Here is an 18,879-nt window from a genome sequence, read left to right as displayed (position 1 = left end):
TAACAAATTTACCAATATTTTCTGAATTCTTCATCTTTAAATTTTCAAATTCCCCGCGTAACACCTGGAGCCGCACCTTTTTGACTTTTTCGACTCCTTGGAATGATTTTTGCAGAATCTCTTAAGTAGTGCAGTATCTTTTTCCTACATTAGGAGTTTTTTGCTTTTGAAATACTTTTAGGTTTTCTATTCCAACATTGTTGTAATTGGTGGTGTTATTTAAACTTTCATTTAGCTTTTGCAGTTTCATATTTCTACCTGTTTACATAATTTTCATCTTAAATTTCATGTAATCTCTTGATTCGGTATATCTACTACTCTGCTTTCATTTAATAACTCTATCCTGTTTCAAGTTGAAAGCTTTTGTCAAGGACATCAGCAAGGCAACAATTTAAATGCGAACAATCTAATCTTTGCGAAGGCTTGCAAGAGTTATTCCCCCACACTTTGCATTAGGTTTGCTACTTTCTTTTGTGAAGTATATTGTCTCTTCAGGGGCATTATTTCAAACTTTTATCAAGAGATTGATTTTATCTGGATAACCGCTATTCTTGACAAATGTTGTCTCAAGAGAATTTCTAAATGACTGAGAGCTAAAAGTATGTGACCCGATCTTGTTTGATTTACTTTCCTCCATTGAAGGAGGCAAAGTATAAAAAGGATTTTCCATGTAAGGTTTACACGGTTTCTCTTTGGAGGGTAGTGCTTTTCTTACATTCTGCATTTCACAAGTCTGCTTGTCTAGAGCTTGTATTAGATGCTCTTTAGGAATAATTAGGACCATATCCTTTCCTTTCTCTCTGCATTTCAAAAGCATACAGCACTGAAATTCCTACCTATCTGTTTCCAACTAAGTTCAACTCGTTTCGGCTATAGAAGGTTCTGAGTTCAGACTTGTTGAAAAGAATTAGTTACATAGTAGTATAAAGGCATTGTAGGGGTAAGTGTTTTTATCCGTAAGGTTATGAGTAATAAAGAACTGCCAAAACATCGATTAAAAATTTAATCTACGGTTCCATTAAAGTTGAAACAGCACAATCATTTGATCATGGTACTCCTGTATGTGCTTTAGATTTCATGAAGTTCTGACTTCTGAGTTCTGACTCGAAAACAAGCTCCCTACAAAAATAAGGATAATACTGCGTTATTATGAATTTTTCTTCAACAAGTCGACGCTTTAACTAATTACAACTATTCACACCTATGCAATGATGAAAAGTGAAAACAATGCCTTTACTTTGTCAAAGAAAAGATTCCCCTTGTTCTGTATAAGCACTGTTTAATACTAATCAACAACACAATACAAGCAGATTAAGGTAAGCAAATGTGTAGCAGCAGCCCACTTTAGGAGAAGGAAGAATTGCAAAAATAATAAAGCCGATGTAGAACTTATATTCAACGAATGTAGCGATGATTGTCGTATACAAATGACATTCTTGGCGTAGTTATAGTGCAAATACTTTTTCTCAGGTAAACGGCCAAAAGAATGGCATTAGGACTAATATGCATTGGTTTGATCCCACTATTTAGTTTTCTGGGTAGGATGTAGTCATATCCTTTGACCTCTATAGTATCGGTCTTCATACCTTTTAACATTTTTTCTTAGTGAAAGACGTTTTTACCCTCCGATATTGGCCGATATGTCGTTTTATCTCCGAAAATGGCTAAAAGGAACGATACCTAATACTACAGGGGTTAAAATGTATGAATTCATACTTTTGAGGCTGAATACTTTAGGGGTCAAAAGGTCATTAAGCCTAGGAGTTTTTTGCTTTTCAAATACTTTTAGGTTTTCTATTCCAACATTGTTGTAATTGGTGGTGTTATTTAAACTTTCATTTAGCTTTTGCAGTTTCATATTTCTACCTGTTTAGATAATTTTCATCTTAAATTTCATGTAATCTCTTGATTCAGTATATCTACTACTCTGCTTTCATTTAATAACTCTCAAACCCAATTTTCTTTTTCACTATGAGGCGAATATTTTATTTGCAGAAGGTGATAAAGTCTGGACCTCATGTACAATGATTCTGGTTGAGGTTTTCGTCGATGGCGGTTGTGACAAACAAGACGTTTTCTGCAACTTCTCTTCACATCATCAAACTCCGAAGAGAATGGAATCTGCAGCAGTTGATAGAGTAAAACTCGATTATTAGTGATTATGTCGAGTGTGGTGTTCATTGCTAGGCTAATAGGGAACATAGTTAGAACCGAACACTAACAGAAAATAAATGAGCGAATGAAGAAAGTAAGACCTGATTAGAGTATACAAGGGATGCATATTTAGGCATTTTTGATTAGTTTTACTGGTTTTTGTAGTTAAAAGTTGCGAGCAGCCTTGTTCTTTGGAAGATCCATCTCGTGTTAGTATTTTCATAATTATAGGCATTACTTCTATTCCAGAGAAAAGTTTAAGATTATAGCAAGATAACGTCCAACCTATATATCCTCTCTAGCATTCATCCACATGTTATTATAATTAGTAGAGAACTAATTGAAACAATCCACGTGTTTTGAACAAAATAGAATGAAAGATATCATAAAAGAACTGACACCGGAGCAGAGATATGGCTTGATTCATACTCAGAAAGCCTCATCTGCTGCATTGCTGGCACTACCTTTGCTCTCTGCCTTTACTTATCAGAACAGGGATCTTTGAGTGACCCTTGCAAACCCTGTGGCGCCTATGGTACTCCCTGCACTTATTGAGGTCTTCCAAACACCCATCCACTAAACACGTTGCCTTTTTTGCGTAACTGAAAGCACATACCTTCTTCGATTCTAAAGGTAATGGCAGTGATGGTAACCCCTTTGACCCCTGCAATCTGTCCATTGTTCCATCTCGCACATCTCCTAATGTACTTGGTCTTTGATCATAGCAAATCATCACCATTCTTTGACAATCACGCATACGCTACCATTAATTACACACTTTAATTGATTTTCTTTGTTTTGTTTTTTTTGTCTTGTTAACTCAACATGTTATAAATCAGAATAATCCTAATATTCCTATGCTTCCTGGTGAGACTGATCAACCAATCCCGTTTGCAGAAGGAGTTATCCACAATGTTCCTGTGCCCGATTATCAACCTGGCACTGCAAACGGGAACAATCAATCATCAGCGACTATTCCATTGATGGACGAAGGTGAGCTCGAATCACTAGTATCGCTTTTTGCTTCATTACCAGGGGAAGATTTCGACGACTACATGTAGAGAAGCTCGATGAAGTGAATTAGACAAACAGAAAGTAAAACAAGGGAACCAACTACACAAAACAATGTTTGTTTAGGGTTCTCTTAAGTAGTGCAGTATCTTTTCCCTACATTAGGAGTTTTTTGCTTTTGAAATACTTTTAGGTTTTCTATTCCAACATTGTTGTAATTTGTGATGTTATTTTAACTTTCATTTAGCTTTTGCAGTTTCATATTTCTACCTGTTTAGATAATTTTCATCTTAAATTTCATATAATCTCTTGATTCAATATATCTACTACTCTGCTTTCATTTAATAACTCTATCATGTTTCAAGTCGAAAACTTTTGTCAAGGCAACAATATAATGTGAACGATCTAATCTTTTAAAACCTAATGGATGAGATCCTGGTTCTCTAGGTTTGCTCACTGAAGTAGATTTCCCTATATATTGCCTACAAATTCGATAATGTTATATAAATTTAAGAACTTTTTCTGCTAATACAACATGACAGAGTTCACAATGTTAAAGACAATTTAAAAATCTCAAATTATCGGTAATTGAGCGTAATGCTACAAAAAGTGAAGAATTAGAGAGTCTAAAAGTGAGGTTTAACCGTACCATCACCGATTTTTTCACAAAATTCTACGACCTCCAAATTTTAAAGGTGGATCCGCCATAGCACATGCACGTTTCAGGCCTTCTGGGCCTGATGTATTGATAGTAACTCTATGGCTGTACACTACTGACACTAAGTTGGTGCCTGGTGGGAGATCAGAATTGGAAAATTGGATGCCTTTGGAAACGTGTATTTGTTTGGGCATGTTTTGGCTAGAGATTGCTATAAATTCCATGATCTCTCTAATCCACAGTCCACAGATCAAAATATTCCGAAAAGTAGTGTGAGACATGGAGTCATGGAAATATTATATGCAGTCAATAGCATGGTGGAACATGAATACATTCATCCCAGAAATTAACAGTGCTGCACATAATTCAAAATAAAGCAAGCACATCAATTACATTGGTAGAGACATCATTACATAGAATCCTTAACATCACTATTAATCCAACAACAAAAGAACAAGAAACTTATACTGAGGATGTAAAAGCTAGCTTAAGAATTCCCTGAAGAATTAGTCTCAGGTCCACTTCCTCTGGTGGGCGGTCGCCTTGGAGGCGGTCGGAAACGTATTGTCATGTCTTCCTGTATAAATCCGAGGACAGATAAATATAACAAAATTACAGTGATCGAACTAGAATCTTAAAATATTTGTGACAAAATACATAAGTGTAAGAAAACAATTAAAATTTCAAGATAGTCGAGATTAAAAAAAATGATTCAATTTATTTACGAGGTTAGTCGAGTTTTAGCCTCCCCTGGTTCCATCCCCGGATTGAGGAGGTTAGCACACATTAACGGACTTCTGTAACCATATTTTTGTTTTGTTTGGGAGAAGGTCAATTTGTGACAATTAAACCTCATATACTATCAAAATATATTTCACACATATCCAAAATTCCTTCATCTTAATCTGTGTATATATTCAAGTAAATGGAAGAGATTAACAGAACTTACAGTTGGTTGTGGAGAAGATGATGGACAGGGTTGAGGAACAGGTTAAGTTGTTGAAGAAGGCTGTGGTGGATCTCCTTCTTTCATATCTGGAGTTGCAACAGCAGAGTCTGGTTCAGTACTAGTTTCATAACCAAAACACTTGAAGAAAATAGCTCTTACAACTTCAAGCAAAGAATACTTGCAAAACACTATGTTACTGCAGCAACTATAATGAACATGTCCCCACTCTGTTTTTCTCTCTCATGTTCTCTCTCTCACTCGTGTTCTCTCTCTGGTACTCTCTCTCTCCACACACACAAATATACATACATGTTCTTATATTCAACTTGTTCTCAATTAAATTTTGAACTATTCTAGTTTGTTGATTCTCGTAATTCACAATTCAATCAGCTCAACCTTGTTCCTAGTGATTTATGTGCAGACTTAAAGATTAGGGGGATGGGTTTTTGGGATTTTGTGTTCATGGAGTTGTGGTTAAGAAAGGGTTTGTGGAGTGTAATGTGTTTGTTTGTAATGTGCTTACGATGATGTATATTAAGAGTCAGGTTTTGAGAGATGCGCGGAAGGTATTTGATGAAATGTGTCAGATAGGGGTTGAGGATGTTGTTTCGTGGAATTCGATTGTGGTTGTGTACGTGTAGAGTGGGGGATGTTAAGGGTGCGTTGAGGTTGTTTGAGAGGTGGGGAGAAGGGGGAGTTTGGTGTGAGGGTGGATGCAGTTAGTCTTGTTAATGTTCATCCTGCTTGTGGGGTTGAGAAAGTGTGGAGGAGAGGGAAGGAGGTTCACGGGTATGCGGTTCGGAGTGGGCTTTCTGAGGATGTGTTTGTGGGGAATGCTATTGTGGATATTAATGCAAAGTGTGAGTTGATGGATGATGTAGGTAAAGTGACTGAGAGGATGAAGGTGATGGATGTTGTTTCTTGGACTGCAATGGTTACTGGGTTATTTCAGGTTGGGAGGTTTGAAGATGCTTTGAGCTTGTTAGAGATGATAAAAGTGGAGAAGAGGTTTGGTATTGACGGGAAGTGGAATAGGAATATTGGAGAGGATGGATTTTGGTTGCGTTTAGGCGATTTTTGCTCTGATTTTAGTTGATTTCATGGTTACTTTTGTGATATTAGTATTGGCCCCGCAGGCACACTTATTTTTCGTCATTTGCAACCACTTGCAACTTATTTTGTAACTAAATGTAATTTTCAACATATTTTTACAAATTTGCATTTGTGGTTGCATATATGGTTGCTAGTAGTTGTAGGTATGGTTGCAAATATAACCTTCATCTTTAAGTTAACCTTTGGATAAGAGATACTTCAGTTTATGCCAAGTATCTCAACATTGATCACAATAACAAGTTATGCTATGTAAAAGATTCCTTAGAAGACGGTCACGTTTTAGATTCTGATACAGTAATCTCCCATGAACAAGAGTGTCAAATAGGTAAAACCATAATTAGTAGTTGATTGTTCCAAGTATTAAAACAATAAAATGATATGCAATGTGGTAACTGATAAGTAAGCACACAAAGGGGGATTAGTTAAAGTACCTATGATAATGATCATCATCAAAATCATAACCAATGGCCTCGTCCGAGCAATTAGTTAGCATCTTTAAGTTATGCTTTTTTCATCAATGCTATTTTTATGTCTAATCATACATACCCAAGTATCTCAACACTGATCACAATAACATTTGAGTAATTGTTTAGAGGTTCACCAATTCCATAATTGGGTTTTAGAAACTTGAGTAAGACTGTAACATTTGCGGTTACATCTAAAGTTACATAATTTATGTATTAGATAAATTTTTAATTTTTAAATTTGCATAGGTGGTTGAAATCTAGGTTTAAATTATTTCTATAAGGTTAATTTACAGTTATGGTGAGATTACATTTAGAGTTACATAATGGTTATATTAGATATTAATAATCTTGTAATTTTTATAGTTGCATATTTTGTTGAATTCTAGGTTTCAAACATGTATATAAGGTTGCATTAAACATGTTATATTTAGGATTGCATAAGTAGTTTCATAAAAAGTTACAAACAATATTGTATGTTGATTTTTATAACAACATAATATTAAATATGTTGCATTTGAGGTTTCTTTGAGTTGCAAATGTAATTGAGGTATCTAGTTGAGATTTCTTTGAGTTGTATTTGCAGTTGAATAATGGGTTTATAGTTTCGTATTTATATGAGTTGCACCAGTAGTTGAATTTTGGATTTCTTTGAGTTACAAACGTAGTTGCAGTTAAGGTTTCTAGTTGAATTTGAGATTTATTTGAGTTGTATATGCAGTTGCTCATAGTTGCTCATAGGATCTCTCAATGATATTGTCGCAACCGTAAACTAGTGAACTAGTTTGAAATAAGTTTTAGAAAATACACAACCTAACTATTGAATACACCAAAATCTTCGATGTAAGTAATATGACCAAGAGCAATTTCAGATGAATCTTAAATCAAATTTAGAACCAAATTATAATTTAATCACTACACCATAGATGGCCTATCGCAATGGTTTAATAATGTGTGTTACAAAATTATGTTACCTTAGCTATGCTCATTTTAGCCTACCGCAACGTAATATTTTTGATGTTACCATAGTCTTTGTAACATGTTACTATAACTTCAAAGTGTTGCATACGGTAACATGTGGAAACTTATGTTACAATAGGGCGTTAATGGGTAAAAAAATAACATTTAACAAAAAATAAAATATATGTAATTATTTGACTTCAAAATTAATCAATTTTGACAATATAATTAAGAAATAATATTAATATTAGCTAAGATTGATAAAATAATTTTTTTGTTAAATTTTGTAAACTATACTAATTAGTTACTGATAATTTTTTATTTATAAAAAATTTGAACAATATTTATACTTAAAAATTTATTAAAAAATAAAAATAAAATGAAATTAGCATTGTTGGTTGTCATTGGGCTCTCAACCAGGCGGGGAGAGTAGACTCAAAATTTTTGGAGAAGCGTTTGAACAGCCCGGGTAAAATTTGGACAAGTCAAAATTTTCCAATCTAAATACCTCTCGGTCTCTCTCTCTTTAAACAGCTCTCAGACAAGGGTTTTATATTCTTCCTCTCAACTTTCAGTTGAACCGAATCTAATCATCTACCTCAGCTTTTAGTTGAACTGAATCTAATCATCTTACGGATTGGAGATTCAAATAAATTGGGGGTTTACATCAATTGACATCAATTGAATCCATAATCTGAAATGGTTGGTAAATTAAACCACGTCGCTTCTCGTATTATGGCATCAAATGGTGTCGGTGTCGGCGTCGGCATGGGTCTCCCCGTCGACAAACGCATCATCTCCGATAAGCCCGTAATCTCCTCTCTCTCTGTCTCCACCATCGCTCTCTCTCCCCCTCCCTCCCCCTCTCCCCCCTCTCCCCCCTCTCTCCCCCTCTAATAATGTATATTTCTGTTTAATTAATACGATCTAATTAAAAAAATGAAATTGGGCATTTTTGAAATCCTAATTAGAAATATTTTTTTCCTGTTGTTGGAAGGCAGCCACAAATTGAACGTGTTGCTCAAATTCTGGTGCATTCAGACCTGGTTAATTCTCTTTTGCTTGCTGATTCTGATGAAAGACGGAATGATGTAAGTTTAGTTAATTTGATTTTAGATTAGATGCCTTCACATATATCAATCGACACAAGGATAGAACAGCCTACTTTCGGAAAGGTGCTTTTGAGGAGTAGAGGGATGTTTGTGGATAGATATATGTACTCGATATGTGTACTATTATTATTTGCCTATACATTTTTCTTAAATATCCTCTTTATCCTGGCACTGACATGCTTGAATCTTAAGAATTAACTTTTCTTAATAGCATCATTTATGAGAATTTAATTGAGATTGGACTAGCCATTAGATATGGTTTATTTGATCATTTGTATTCGGTACAATTATGTACAAATTATCAGGTGCAATTTTATTTATGATCTCTGTGTTAGTTTAGGGGACTAATATGGAAGGAGGAGTTGGACTTAAGCTTTGTGGACTTCATGAAGGATGGGGCACAGTGGTTGGTGGATAACATTGACATAAAACTTGTTGGTAAGTAGAGATGCCATCAAATCATTTCATCACTTTGGTAAACGTTTGCGGTTTAATAAAATTATCCAGTACTTGGTTATTTAAAGATATTTCAATTCATATATTTAGTTCGTATCTGAAGTTTTTCTCTTTTTCGCATTAAGTTCTTATCTGAGCTAAACAATTATGTGGCTTACAGTCTTATCTCGTATAGTGCACAGTACAAAATATACGTCTTCTGCTAACAACGCATACTTATGTTGAAAAAGAGTGGTGTTACTTGTGTACTAACACTTCTTCTGTTCTGGAACTCAGGGATTGATTATTTATCTGTTGCTGCTTTTGATGATATTATTTCTGCTCACCTTGTTTACCTTGAAAGAAGATCTTTATTGCTGGTATAAATTTGGGCAAACTACACATCACTTTACTATATGAATAATAGACTTGCATAGTTCCTTGTCTCTGTTTGACACACACAAACACAAAGTTATGATACACATTTTCTTTTATACAAGTAAAAAGTATTTGTAGCTGGCACAATTTATCTTTAAATATGTATCTATATGCTATGGGGACTCTGATTCCATCACTTTGTAAAGCTAATTGGAAAAGACAACCACTGGTAGATGCATTATGCTTCACTATCTTTGATGTGCCCTTGAAGTCACAAGCTTCCACATCTTCATTTTGAATCTGAAAATAATTGTTAAATGTATACGATGCCTTATGCGCTTCATCCAAATTGTTGCATGATCCTCCATCCTTCAAGCTGGTATAATCACCCATTGTACATGCATATTGTACATTGGATTCTGCATCCATAGGATTCTTGACTTTGTCGGTGTCCAACACACACCATTGCTACTCAAGATACTGCACATTCTTTGCTGCAACTGGCATTTTATCGTTCCCGTTTCCTGTAAAGTCTAGTGAGTACTTTGGTTGTCCGTCGTATCTAAAAATCCCCCAATGACGCTCAAATGGGCCCAGGGCTACACTTTTTAGATTTTCATCTATTAGACTGAAAAGGTAGCACTCAATGTAGCCAGGATAGAGAGGAGTTCCTTTGTTAGTTGCCATTTTTTCTGAAAAATCCATCGTAGAATTTTTTAGCCATCTTGGCATTAGCATCAGGCTTTTTTCAAAGACCAATAAAGAGTGTCAAGATTTGCATCAAACATGTTGTTGTAGCTAATGTTTTTGTCTTGAACAGGTTTGGCCCCTCCGTCGAAGAAAGCAAATTGGACAGGAAAATCTGGGTTCTGGTAAAGACTCAGAAAAGGGTAGATGTTAACAAGGAACATAGAGTCGTTGTCACTGAGAAATTTCGCAATTTTACCTATAATGTCTTTGATGTCGCTGCGAAAATGACCATCAGATGGAACACCTGAACCTGATTCATATACATCAACATTTTGTGGGGTGGTTACTTTTATATTGTTATGGCCAGCTTCATTCAAAGCCTTTTGAATGTTTTCCATAGCAGGTAATAATGTCTTTAGGTTAGAACCATTATAGGCTTTTAAGAACAGTTCATTTCCTACAGCAACAGACCTGGAAAATCATTGAAATAGATTCATCAGATTTCTATATGGCAGAAGATATATAGCTCATATCCTCTAGGAGAATTTTTTATTTAATGATCTTTGGAGTTTATCCCGATTCTTAAATTCATTTCTGTTCTTGTGGTCATTTTTTTGATTGATTTGATACTTGATTAAATGTCCTGTGATTATTCTTCAATTCAGTGTATGTGTGTAAATTCTGGGTACACTACACTGTATAAAGATTCTCAAAATATTAATGCTTTATTTTTACACCCCTTTTTCTTGATTTTCTTGATATTTGTTTAGTGCCCATTTGTTTTTGTTTTTACTTATTATTGAAATTTGTTTGTGATATTAATGAGTTTGTGTAGGTCTCCAGATGGGTCTGGCTTTCTTACCTCTACTGATGATAATACTTTTCATGGCTTCACCCTGTAAGTACACTTGTAGCCTCTTTCATATGAACTGAACACACACAATTGGGTATCAACACGAATGATCTTGTCAATTTTCAGGGTCCAAAGTTATTTTACATTTCTGTTACGCAGCATCCTTCATTTAAATAAATTTTCTATGCATAGCAGACCGGGGCTGTGCATCCGGACCAAATGCATTTCTAGCCGTGTTGGGAATTATGAAAAATGTGGACAAGATACGCGAACAAGGAGGCTTTAGGTCACCAGAGTTTTGGGTCTAATTAAATGATCTCTCCCGGGAAATAATGTTAACGCCCTTTTCGGGGCCTTGCCATAGTTCATAATAATATGAGAACACATATATTATGTGTCTTGATTGTTTCTATATGTTCATATATATTTGGATTTGCTGGATAGATGTAAACTGAACTTTACATCATTGACTCACAGGAAGGCAGAGGTAACTTGGTGTCAAAATTAAAGAAGCAGATGAGACGCAACATGATGTTAGCAGTTCAAAGCCAGTTACTGAGATTTTGATGATTAGTTAAAAGTCGGTGCTTTTAATTGTAGTGATAAGGGTGCATTTGTATTAGCCAGTTAGCTTGTCTTGTTATTTATACCTAGTTAGACGTACAAGGTTGTATTATTTTTGGTTATTTTGTTGACTTGTATAAAAAACAGGTTTGTGGCATGTTCAATTTACAAACAAATTTTGTCAATTTTTTTTTAGAAATTTGTTATATTAGGTACTTCAATGTTACAAACAAATTGGTATAATATAATACCAATCACTATAAAACTCTTACAGTAGGAAAAAAAATATTACAATGCTTTTGTGGCCCGCGTGTGGGGCCCACAGGTGGGGTCCACATGTAGGGTCCATTTTTTTTACAAATTCTAAGTACAAAGGTAACATACATAGTATGATACTATAGACATATTTTGATGTTACCTTTGAAGCCTATTGTAACATAAAATTCAACGTTGCAGCAGGGTAAAGGGGATGTTACCTTAGGGGCCAAAGGTAACTCGAAAAAAAGCAACTTAATTTTTATGTTACCTTAGGGCTTTTTCTGGCTGTGGTAACATATTTTTGGGCCTGTTGTAACATTTTCTTGGTGTTGCTATAGGCCATTTATGGTGTAGTGAATCTTGGACCCTAATTTAATAGTTTTTTAATTTTTAGAGTTCAATAATTCCCTACTGGGTTTTAGAAACTTTTATAAGACTATAATATAACGTACAATGATTTTATAATTTATAATTTAACCCTAAACCCTACAATCCAAACATTTTATGCTAAACATTGAGTTTCATAATATGTTTACATATTAAATTTTAAATATTTTGTAATTTCATATGTGGTTGCAATCTAGGATGAATATCATGTGTATAAGGTTGTATAATATGTTTAATATCAAAATCTATCACATTAGGTTGTTTATCATGCATGCTTTTTTATTAGACTTAGAGTGTATGGAGAGGTTGCATTGAGAGTTACATAAGTGGTTGCATAAATAATGTCACAAACATTATATGCAATGTTGCTTTTGTTGTTGCATTGAGAGTTGAATCATGTACATAAGGTTGCATAAAGAGTTCAATATGTAGAACTATCACAAGATGGTATAGTACAAATGCTTTCATAAACCTTTTAATCATATTTCTTATTCAAATAAAAATGAAGCCAAAACTGAATTTGTGTTATACAACATGAAACAACTATTTTATGCCAATTGGTGTTTCCTTGGCTTCATAAATCTGAAATTTTGATAAATCTCGATGGTGTTTGTCAATGATCACCTCGTCTTTCTTGTGATGTATAATATCTTCTTCTACTATTTTTCAGTTGGTATTTGTAGTATTTCTACGAAAACTAGGTCCGCGTAATCCACTTAATCTCCAATCATTATGGTATTTACTTCATCACTGATATCATTTGTTGCGTTTGATGGTATAACCTATTAAATTTGAATATCAACACGTCAATATTTGTTATCCTTTCACTATTAAAGATGGTAGATGATAGTTCCGTAACCGAGTTTTCAATTATTATTCACAAAGGGTATTTGTTGAAGTCTGTTTCCCTACTTGAGCTCTTTATAGAATAGCCATTAAAGATCGTCAAAAATTGTGAAAGGAGAACATGCCTAACAATGAAAATTACACAACCAAAGAACATGTTAGGTGACATAATTTATAGGAATTTATCAATTCATATATAACATAGTTGAAGATATCAATTGCAATCACAAACTGCTAAAATGCAGGAAAAAAATAACATCTAGGCTTTTTAAAAATATATGCAACTTAATACAGAACATTTTTCCAGAATCAATTGCATTAGCAAAGTCATAAATTAAAAAACGAGGTAAACCATGTATTTTTCGGACATAAACAAATTCATTACATTATTCAACATATATTGCTGCATGTAATTCCTTAAATTAAAGTACATCTAGATGAGGTGTTTTAAGCATCAACTAATGCACCAATTTGACTTATTTTAAAAAGTATCAAAATGTAGCCAGAAAATACATTACATGCTTAAAAACTTTTACTGCAACCTAAACTTCATAAAATGGATCTCCATATAATTTTTACAAGTACAAATTAATACCTATTTTGGAATAATTTTTTTAAAGTTATACAACTTATAACTAATTGCACAAATGCTTTGATAAATGACAAGATCATTGCAAACCGATCCTCCTAAACTGCAAGGAGCTCTCGATTATCCTCAACCATAACTAATACAATAGTTTAAGTTAATTATTGTAAAGTTCGCAACCTAGTGACGGAGTACACAAATGTTTTGACAAGATTGTTGCAACCTGAACTTCCTAAATTGCAAGAACCTCTCGATGTAATTTTTTAAAAAATAAACCAATAAAATAGTTCTAGTTAACTATTCAAAATTGTGCAACCTAACGACTGAATTCACAAATCCTTTAACAATAAAATTGAAACCTGAACCTCGTAAATTACAAGGGCATCTAGATGATCCTTTCGCAACCATAAACTAATGAATTACTTTTACACTTTCTTTTTAAAATTATGCAACTTATTTAAGAACTGAATAACTACTTTCCTAGACACAACAATCGCAACAAAAAAGAAGCTAAAATGAAACATCATTTAGCTTAGACACTTAAAAACATAATCTAATTAAAGAAATTTGTTACACAGTATTCAAATGTATGCAACTTAATAGCTCAATCATATTGAAAATCAAAAACCTCTTATACAACTAAAATATTCAATTGCTCAAACTCAAAACAATAAACTTCATAATCCTTTCATAATACAAAACAAGTATATCTACAATTTTCATATAAAATCAGTAATTAGAAGTTACCTTTCTACGATTTGAATAAATTTGAAGAAATAGTTTGACTTTCGATATCAATGATGAAGTACAGATCAATTGTCAATTGATTTTTATGTTTGTCTTCTATGAATATGTACATAATCGAAAGAATCAATGATGTTTGTTGATGAAAAAGAAAGTTGCAGATTGTTGATGATGAAGAAATTGTGGAACGAAGTGTACGGAGGAAGTCCAATTTTCTAATTTTTTATCTTCTTGTATTGTTGTCGTATTTGTGCAATATAAATTGTTTATTAACGTAGATTTGCAAATACTTTTAAAAACTGTAATTATTTTTGCAAAACTTTTCTTTTTTTAGTATATTTATGAAAAATCCCCTAAAAATATAATTAAAAACAGGAAAATGAAAGAAAGAGAAGTCTATATGAACATATCAAAATATGATTTGTAAATCTCTTCTACTCAACAACTCAAGTATCTTCCACACAATATTTGAACAAAAACAATAAAAACGTATATTATTTATATGGGCTATTAAATTAATATATAAATATGATTAAAAGCTCAAGATATGAAACTGAAATATTAATATAAAAATTATTAATAAGAAAATATTTAGTATTATAATTGAAAACAATTATAAGAAATTTATTTTTATTAAAAAGTATTTATTCAAAAATATCTAACAAAATATGTCTTAAAAATTGTCACTAAACTACATTGTGGCAAAACTAATATAATATCAATGTTATAAAATTCGGGAATCGAAAGATATCGGTCGAGGTACCGATTAGAATTTATCGGAGATCTGGGATTAATCATATGCACTTTATATTTTAAATTATATTTAGTTTTAATATCCTTATTTTAGTAGTAATTTATAAGTCAGTACACATTTATCATATTATATAATTATCATTATTTATGTTTAATTAAAATTCTATATTACCGATTAAGAAAAATACATAAAGATTAATCGGATTTCAAAAATCGAATCAGTATCGTGCCTTTTCGAGAATTAATCGATAAAATCGGGAATCTTTAGAATCATGGATAATAATGTATATCCGACAAAAAGAATGTATAATAATGTAAAACATAGATCCTTATTATATGATATGCATAAAATGGATCTTATCTAGATTTTTGATAGTTATTGTCCATTTACTATCAGTTTAATATGGACCGTTATATCTTTAAAAAAATTGATCATAACCGTTAGATTTAAAATAAATGAATATTTTATAACCAACGATAAGTAGGTATTTTATATTAAATAGAATATCCTACCCTTTCAATGATTTAAACAAAAAATAAGTAGGTATTCTAAACCGAATATAATAATAATGCAAAATTCGTAATTACTATTTTCTTCAAATTCTAGATCATATTTGTTGAACAAAATTTATAAACCATCACTGAATTAAACATTAATTCGTGAGATTCGCATGAGCTGTAAATCGTAAAAATCTGATGTACAAAACTCAAGATAGAGCCGAAATAAAATCAAATGAAACTCAGTAATTTTTTTGTTTGTTTAAAATTTAATATATTTTTTTTACTATTTTAAATTAATGAACAATTGTTAAATAAAAAGTAAAATATTCGTGCATTGCATGGCGAAACATTAAAAATTTGGTAGTCGGTTAGTCGGTACCGTATTTGAGTTTATATAATACTTGAATTTGATCATATAATGGGTGTGAGGATAAAATAATTTAAAATTAAATTAAATATGAGTCACATACTTTTGAACCAGAATAAAACTTAGCGTTTAATTAAAAAATAATTATATTTTGTAAACACACATAAAAATAACAATAATACTATATGTTTCAATTTGAAATATTTCTTTTCAAAGTTATATACATTTAAATAAAACTATCAAATTATATTCTTATATAAATATATATAAGGGGCTTTTATCCAGATTTTTATTAGTTATGACACTGTACCGATTTAATATGAACACTTAGATCTTTTTGTAAATATATGAGTATATATGTATAATTATTCATATCTTAATCATATAAAATAAGAGTAAATAAATTCCGCAGCCTAAAAGTTGCCATTCAATTATTATTTAGAAAAATATAAAAAAAATTGCATCGCATTGGTTAGTAATAAAAAGAATAAGACGTGAGGAATGAACTCGCTAAACAAGAACATGTTAAAAATTGTTTCGTAGACAAAATTATTTATACTAATAATTTAGTTTATCAGTTTTTAAGTTTTGGGAAAAATAATTTACTTGTCAATAAGGGTTTTCCTGATAAAATGAATTAATTGTAACTAAATTTAATATTATAAGATGTCGTTCATATAATTTTTATTCAATTTAACATTAATTAATAAGATTTTCCTTATATTTTGTTTTTGTAAAAAATTATAAGATTTTTAATTTTATTTGAAAAAAGAAGTATTATTTACAAGTAGCATCAATTGAGCATAAAATAAAAGTTGATCTAAAATTTGATATTACGACTCATTGTATAAGTATTTCTTTTTCTTTTTTTATTGAAGTATGTGTTTCTTTATTTTTTTGTCTAAATATGTATTATTTCTTAGTTTAACATTAATTAATAATTTATTTAATAGTTAATATTAATGTCAGTCGATAATAGTTAACACACCTAATTTATTGTCCCAGAAATTAAGAAAAGTAAACAACTTTCCATGTAGTTGCTTACTTGACACAGGTGATATTATACCCAACGACACTTGGAACACACTAGGACTAACACCGGAATAATTAAGATTTATTACAAATAAACAAATTGTGATTAAATTAAATAAGAATCCGAATAGAAGTTCTTAAACCCAGCCCATAAACCCAGCTCACGTACTATATAAACATTAATAATTTTGAATCATTAACAACATTAGAGAATTGTCACAGACTCACGATGGACAGAGAGGAATGTGACATTTGCCAAGGACTAAAGGTAGGGTTTCGCTTTGCGCCTTCACCACACGAAGTCTTGCTCCAATATCTCATCCCTATGATCCAAAAACAACCACTCCCCTGCGATCGTATCATCAAACAAGCTGATGTTTACGGAGCCTCAACGCAATGCGAAGTTTTCAGAGACGATCATCTCTTCTGGCAGTCAGCATCATCCGGCAAGAAGAAGACTATTTACGTGTTCACTAAGTTATCCAAGAACGGTAAGCGTGTTTCGAGGAGAGCTGGTCGTGGCACTTGGGTTGGTCAGAGTAATAAAAAGATTAAGGACAAGAAGAGTAATGAGGTTCTTGGAAGCAGAGGAGCTTTTACGTACAAAATCGATAAGAAGGTGAGTAGTGATGGTGAGAGTGATGATAAGTGGTGCATGTATGAGTATACTCTGGATGATAAATTTTCGAAAAAACTTGGTTTACCCGAATCAGTTCAAAACTATGTGATATGCGAGATTATTAAGCGAGGTGATGATAATGCCAGCGAGTACTCTGTTAATCTACTGGAATCATCTAATCAATATGATACTGATTCTTCAGTGCTTATGTTACAAATGCAACAAGAAATAAGCTAGATCTACTTGTTTTGGGTTTTCATTAAAAGACAAAAATGAAAATAAATTACAAGAATTAAATTGATCTTCAAGTTACTGAATACAAGGGATGGTGGCCTGGTAATATAGCCAGTACAAACAAACAAACAGCTGTCCTTATCCTAGTGGGTTTGTTAAGATGGTTGGCGTTTACCTCGTATAAGCGAAAACGACACCGTCCTAACTAACATAAGTTACTTGAATTAGACACTTCAAACTGTAACAATGCCCACTTCATTTTAACATCCTTGTCCTCAAGGATGAAAATCTGGATATTTCTTGATGAACTGGTCCCATTTGTCCCATGTAGCTTCATTAGGCGTGCCATTCTCCCACTGCACTTATATCATTGTGACAGGATGGTTTCCCCTCTTGATCAACTTCCTGTTGAGCACTGCCACTGGTTGAGGAGCCAAGCTACCAGCTCGTAAGGCCAGTTTGTATGCAACCTTACCCACCCTTTTAACTATTGGATAAGGCCCATAATACTTCGCAGATAGTTTGTGATTCCTTCTACTAACAAGAGAATGTTGTCTATAAGGCTGTAGTTTTAAGAATGCTTCATCACCAACCTGAAATTCCCTATCTTTTCTCCCTTTATCAGCATACCACTTCATTCTTTCCTGTGCCTTTACCAGATTTTCCTTTATCAGCAATTGTGTCTCTCTTCTCCTCTGTAGCATTCCGTTGACTGTGGCTTCCTTAGTTCTAACATATTGATAGTTTATTGAAGGTGGAGGAGTAGAGTACAAGGCTTCGTAGGGAGACATTCCTAGTGCACTGTGATGGTTGGTATTGTACCACCATTCTGCTATATGTAACCAATTTACCCAATCTGCAGGTCTTTGTCCAGTCATACAACGCAAGTACATTTCTATACATTGATTAACACGTTCTGTTTGACCATCAGTTTGTGGATGGTAAGCAGAACTCAACCTTAGTTGTGTGCCCATAGCCTTGAAAATTTCCTTCCAAAATTGATTGACAAACACTGGGTCACGATCTGATATGATAGCCTTAGGAATGCCGTGTAGCTTGACCACCAAATTCATCATTTCAAAAGCTACTGAATGTGCAGAATAGGGATGGTGTAATGCCATTAGGTGGCTATATTTGGTCAATTTATCAACAACCACCAAGATTACACTTTTCCCTTGGGACTTAGGAAGGCCTTCGATAAAATCCATTGA

The 18,879-nt window shown here is 32.9% G+C and overlaps 2 protein-coding genes and 1 pseudogene across 2 annotated transcripts; 2 read left to right on the top strand and 1 right to left on the bottom strand.

Annotated features, from left to right (window-relative positions):
* Positions 1–4,792: 4,792 nt before the first annotated feature.
* On the top strand, positions 4,793–5,868 carry LOC141713873 (pentatricopeptide repeat-containing protein At5g16860-like). The gene is made up of 3 exons (XM_074517439.1): positions 4,793–4,882; positions 5,207–5,403; positions 5,451–5,868. Exons 1-3 carry the CDS (start codon positions 4,793–4,795, stop codon positions 5,866–5,868), a joined length of 705 nt encoding a protein of 234 aa, XP_074373540.1.
* Positions 5,869–8,050: 2,182 nt separating this feature from the next.
* LOC141713872 (glucan endo-1,3-beta-glucosidase 8-like) lies at positions 8,051–10,946 on the bottom strand (annotated as a pseudogene).
* A 6,098-nt stretch (positions 10,947–17,044) lies between these two features.
* Positions 17,045–17,671, top strand: LOC141713871 (NAC domain-containing protein JA2-like). The gene has a single exon (XM_074517438.1). It carries the CDS (start codon positions 17,045–17,047, stop codon positions 17,669–17,671), a length of 627 nt encoding a protein of 208 aa, XP_074373539.1.
* The last annotated feature ends 1,208 nt before the right edge of the window (positions 17,672–18,879 follow it).

Source organism: Apium graveolens, chromosome 3, assembly GCF_009905375.1.
Source record: "Apium graveolens cultivar Ventura chromosome 3, ASM990537v1, whole genome shotgun sequence".
NCBI classification, from domain to species: domain Eukaryota; kingdom Viridiplantae; phylum Streptophyta; class Magnoliopsida; order Apiales; family Apiaceae; genus Apium; species Apium graveolens.
This window is presented reverse-complemented; position numbering and strand designations above follow the sequence as displayed.